This window comes from Pinus tabuliformis, chromosome 7 (assembly GCF_031772625.1).
Source record: "Pinus tabuliformis cultivar Carrire ecotype Pingquan chromosome 7, CPIR1, whole genome shotgun sequence".
In the NCBI taxonomy this organism is placed as follows: domain Eukaryota; kingdom Viridiplantae; phylum Streptophyta; class Pinopsida; order Pinales; family Pinaceae; genus Pinus; species Pinus tabuliformis.
This window is the reverse complement of record NC_142293.1, coordinates 230,528,396-230,534,395: the sequence shown is the minus strand read 5'-3', so window position 1 is coordinate 230,534,395 and position 6,000 is coordinate 230,528,396. Positions and strand designations below refer to the sequence as shown.

Here is a 6,000-nt window from a genome sequence, read left to right as displayed (position 1 = left end):
TGAAATCTTAGTGTTGTTTGGTTGTTTCTATGATGGTTTATGTCCTAGTTTCCTGTAAAATATTCTTAATGAAGTTCCTTATTCATTTAGCATTGTTCTATCTAATCATAGTGTTTCTTGTTAGATATTCTTAAAGGAGTTCCTTACTCATTTAGCATTGTTCTATCTAATCATTGTGTGTCTTGTTTGTAGTGAACTGTAATGTTCATTCTAACAACACACTTTACAGTTTTGTTTTCAGTGATTGGTGTACCCTTCGTGGCTTTAAGTAGATAGCCTAAAATGAATGGAAAATTGGGCTACAAAGATAATGGTACATCTCCCACCACACTTGGACTTTCATAAGGTGCTCACTTGGACAGTAACACTTACTAATGTAAGGAACTATGCAGAAAGGGTGGGTTTTACGAGGGATATGCCATGCCTCGCTATATATCAAAATCAAAGCCGAAATTCCACAATCGATGATAATCCCGCTACATGTGTTTCATCTTGTATGTGATGTTAAAAGCTCTCCCAGCTATGTTGTATTAAGTCCCTTTTGCATAGTTTTTGCCACCAGTTTTCCTAGTTGAATCAGCTTTAAATATATTCGCAAGAGTAACTCGAGCTCAATGATCTCTATTTTACTTATGATAAAAAGCTATTTGCTGCCAACCGAGTATTCATCATTACAATTTGATTTGACTACTTCAACATAAATAGCTTTAAAAGGGCTTTCAAAGGAATCATCTAGCAATGTTGAGAATATGAAATTGATAGCTGGTAAATGAAAGTAATTCAAGGGATGACGTACCTATCTAATAGGTCACAATTGCTTATTAAATAACTACACATTTACGGTTTAACAACCCAACAAATTTAAACCAAAGGTGAAAACTCGTAGTCTTTAGAACAGGGCCATCATGAAACATGACAATCCACAATCTTTAAAAACTAGGAACAACAACTTCGTTTAAAGTATATATAAAATGTGCAAATTATAAATTAAATAAATAAGCATAGTCAACAAATTAATAAAAATTGCATTTACATAAAGCACTACATTATGCCCAAGATGTAAATGGACAGTACAAAATCAACTTAACACTAAACAATTGAACACGATAAACCTGGAGTTATGATCAATAGGAGTTTCTTGCAAATTAGAGTAAAAATGCATATCAAATATCAAAAGAGTATTTCTCAACCAAACCACCCACCTTATTATGAAGGCTGATCCAATTCCAAATTAGGAAATGGCCAAGAAAAGGCTCAAAAAATAAGATATTTGCAAATCGTTTCGGTTTCCAGAATGTTTCCGGTTCGGAAATGTTGGGTGATCAGAGGGTTCCTACAACTAAGCAACCCAGAACTCATACTCAATAGGATATCTGAACATTATACAAATGAATCAGAATCATTCCTAGCTCTTTAAATTCAAATTTAATTTTCCCGGAGTTTTTAATACACTGTAACAGTGCTGATATAATCACTTCTTACTAAGCAAATTATAAGAGCATTTTTTGAGAAAATAATAAACTGAGGATTCATGCTAAAATAGCAAGTTTTCAAGGGTAAAGGCACGGGCTCTTAGTCAAGCTTATAGAAAAATGCAGTTTATGCTTACATATATTATCATCATTGAATTCATATGAATCGATAAGATGACCACAGAAGAGCTGAGACCTAAAATGACTAATTTTTTAGATGCAACCCTAAACAGTGTTATATTCTTCCCAAAGGCTAATCACACAAGCAGAAGCAGCTCCTCTAGGAGGTTACAAGTTCTCTAGTAGACCAACTGCAAAGCATCTGATTTAAACAAGAATAAAGAAGTCAGGTTTGTGGCTTCCTAATGTCAACAGCATTCTACAACCTATCAAAAAAATGATTATGTTACAACGTATCATGTTACACATTCAAACTCCATATAAAGAACTTATACAGAGGGATTGAACGGCAACAAAAAATCTTCCCTGATGGAGTAAAGCACTACTTTGGTGTAACTTATGCCAAACCATGAGTACTGGAGATGGATTTATCAAAAATCTTATCATGAAGCCAACTGAACCCAAGCAAACTCCTCTACATAACCGAGAGAATTACTTCTACACGAAGTTGGGCATGCATAAATAACTATCGTGCCCCAGTCCAATGAATCACTATCATTTTGTACTTTGAAGAAGTAAAGTAATTGAGGTAAAATCTGCAAAAGAAACAGCTTTTAGTTAAATTACTGCAATTTGGAGAAAAATATGCACTACACTTGTACTTTGCTACAGAAAGACCAACGCACATTAGGCAGGAACTTGAGCGTTGCAACCACATTTAGAAGTAAGAAAACATCATAAAAGGTAAAAGAAACACCATGCTTCACAGGATGTAGACAGATAGATATTGGAGAATATTAGTAGCAGAATATTGTTTTCCAGTATCCCAAAAGAATATAAAAGCAAGAGTTCTTATGAATTTCCTACAATTTCTGCCAGATCATAGGATTGTTGTTGGAAAAATAACAAGAAACATGTATTCATGTTTATTAAAGATTCAAATGTTTTCTTAATATTGTTGTTATCCCAAAAGAGTGAAAGTTACCTCATTTGTGCCATATCAACACTCGGATCAATAACAGTTAGCATTCAAACAACAGTCAAGATAATTGGCAAAAGACATTTTTCCGTTGTTTAGAGGTAACGAACAGGCTGTTAGTTCCAAAATAGTAGAGAAGCTTTTAACAAAAGGGCACAGCTTTCATAAACAGTGGATCACTACGTGGAGAAATTGCTAGCATGAAGTTACACTCAAACTCAAGTAATCATGCATCCAAATTAGAGAATTGATCCAATTAACACCTTAAAGCTCCTGCTTCTGCTCACCACTAGGATAGATTCACTGGCATTTAATATAGGAGAATGAAAATGTAGCTGCAATTCAGGAGCCCAAATTGGGGGTATTTCCTACATAAGAGCACCATAATTGTACAGTATTATAGTGCGTGGAAATTCATCATCCATGCTCCAGTGAGCATCATTATAAGCCTGGCCCTCGTTGATTCTCTCAGCACAATTTGCAGTTTGCAGCTCAGACGTGCCCTAACATCCTTCAGCACATTTTTTGTGCATGTGCAGCCACTATAGTTTTTCACACACCTATGATCCAGCTCCCGGACCACACTCAATTGGACCCATCCTGTGGGATTTTTTCCAATGTTCCACCAAGTTTGCGGGACAGGGGGACACAGGAACAGGGAGATGCACAGGGAGGACATGTGGGAGCACCTTCAAATATGAGGTAAATTCAGGGAGGGGCAGGGGGGCGTCGGGGTTTATATATATAAACATGATTCAAAGTCAAATTCAATAATGAAATACATTGATTCATAAATCATAAATGATTTGATGAAATAGAAATAGTAAAATACCATATATACCATGTTCCATCTTTCTCATCCCTATTGTTCCTCCTTTTGGTTTGGTTGCTACATGTCACACATATAGTTTCATGCTTGATAATCCTATGAGAAGACGGGGCTTGAATGCCCAAGGTTGATGCAGCTTTATTGAAAAAAAAAAAACATGATATAAAGTTCAAAATGCAAAAGAAAATCAAGGGTTATGAATGATAAGTCAAAATACAAAGTAAAGCTTAAGCTCTACCCTCTCGCTATGAGACCTGTTACCAACCAAAAATTGGGTAACCCATCGGAGAAAAATTTATCCTCTTTGGGCAGCCAACTAGCCAGCATCCCTATATGATCAACACAGAAAATGATGTCAGGATCCTCCACTTCTTTCTCTGGTCAGATTTCTCTCCCATCTGACATTCTTCTTGAAGGAACATGAGTCATCCATTGGTAGGTACTTAAACCATTTTTGCAATCATTAGCTTTCACTTAATGTTATGAACATACTAACATGGATCATGAGGAAAAATTGGATAATTAACCAATATCGACTATATTCTCATTCCCTTACTTCACCTAGGAGGTTTGTCATTGATTCTAGTCAAGTGGGACCTCCTCTGAGGCCTTAGGGTTTTAGGAAGGACACTACTGGGAAAGCACTGATTGATGTAGTGCGTCCAAGGTAATCCTATCAGTCTCGATTTCTCCTTATAATCTGTCTACATTCTTCAGGCTGGTGGTCATTGGTCAATGGGATTGGCACCTCTAATCCACATCCACGAGTTTGGGCTTGGAAACTTGGACCTTAAGGTTGATACAACTAAAAGAAAGATAAAAACATAAAAAGCCACAATGAAAGAAAAATGGAAAATGCAAAAGATGGTTGGGACATTTATTTAGTGTGTGGAAAAAATCCTAGCATCAGTTGTACCCCACTCATTAGCTATCACCCAGCTCCTCAAAGCATTTAATGCTTCATCTAAAGAAAGGAACTCTTGTATGTCCCAACCCTGATGAGCGATAAACTGCTTCATCTTAAAGGGGGAATGGAAAATCTCAAAAGCAACCTTAGGCTCCTAAGCTATGCACCTAATAAAAGGCACACCATATGGGTGAAAAAGCAAGATGAGGAAAAGAGTAGCTCATGCCACCAAAATAGCTCCCTCCCTACATCCATACATAATAGTAGTTTGTCTTTGTTACTTCTTTGATTAGGATGCTAAGATGGAAATAAAATTAGAGGAATATTCTTGTTTCAATTTCCACACAGTAGGTGATGAACAAAAACCCACAGTGCGATAACAAGGAACTCGGCAATCACATACATATCCCAATAAACTACTGGAATGGTACAGCGAAGATGATAAAGCCATTAGTGACCTTCCCATATCACTCAAAGTTACATCCTATAGACCTCGGAAAGTTATCCAAGGAAATCTAGCATAATTTGAATAACTTGTAACCTACTAATGACAAGCACACATCACAATAGTGACTACCTACACTACATTGGAGGGGCCAACTCCCTGTATAGAATCCCAATCACTAACTAATATATGTTAATCTGTATATAACAATACAAGACCATGTACTCCAATGCATTGAAACTTGTAAGGGATTTTCATCCATGAAGACACTCGAGCATATTTATTCATCTAATCCTACAAATGTCCTTGCCTGAAGTATTCAATGCATACACAAAATGGGATTTGATAAACATGCTTGTACTTTCCCTAAATCTATAACCCAAACAATGACAAGCATCTGCTACAATTGTGGCAAACACCCAAAGTTTTAGAAATTGATTTGAGTCAACTCCATGAATTTGACAGGCCATCACATTGACTTGGCTAAGCACTTGGTTCAGAGGACCAATTTGGTAGCAAATCAATCGAGTGAAAGCATGACTCTGTCGTTTCAATCCCAAATCAGCCCTACTCGCCCAAGTAGGTAGAAAAACCCACCATGGTAGAGATTCAGCATTGAAAATGCAAACTTTTTAAAATATGAAAAACAAAAGCCTAATTTCTAAACCCTACCAAAAAGCTATAAAGAGACCAAGAATTCTTGATCCTATGGTTGATCTAATGTTCCCATCCATTACAAGAATTATTTTCTATCTTTGATACCAAATTGCCAATGCCACCGTTTATCATTGTCAAACTCTTCTAACTCATCGAAGATGCCCAACAACATCGTAACTAATAAAGGTTGTAATCCTACACCTTCCTCATCATCTATCTGTTTGACCTTATTTGAATCAGCATGCCATCATCTCACTAGTATATTTTAATATTGATGACAAGTCACTTATGCACTACGATTTTCTTTATTGCTCTTCTAGAGAGATGTTTGTTCCTATTGATAAAGTTTACCAAATCCTCTCAATCATAAAGGAACTAGCATCTAAGATAGTAAACAAACGGCAAGTCCATGGAACTCTATAGCACCATCCACATGCATCATGTTGGGTGTGTGTTATATTCTTTCCACGACTAGACCCTTGTGCGGGGATTCGAGGGGGGGTGGCAGCCTCCCCTTTGTTGAGGGGGGGTTCACAGGGGGGGCGGCAACCCCCCTTGTCGGGGGGTTTGTAGGGGGGCGGTAGCCCCCAT

The 6,000-nt window shown here is 37.0% G+C and overlaps 1 protein-coding gene across 1 annotated transcript in view; it reads right to left on the bottom strand.

Annotated features, from left to right (window-relative positions):
* Nucleotides 1-1,582: 1,582 nt before the first annotated feature.
* The window catches only part of LOC149246691 (zinc finger (MYND type) family protein / programmed cell death 2 C-terminal domain-containing protein), a 117,179-nt gene continuing 112,761 nt past the window's right edge, over nt 1,583-6,000 (bottom strand). The window contains exon 10 of the mRNA XM_089458001.1: nt 1,583-2,188. Within this exon, the coding sequence (XP_089314127.1) occupies nt 2,036-2,188 (153 nt within the window). The 3' untranslated portion in view covers nt 1,583-2,035. The remainder of the gene's footprint in view (nt 2,189-6,000) is intronic.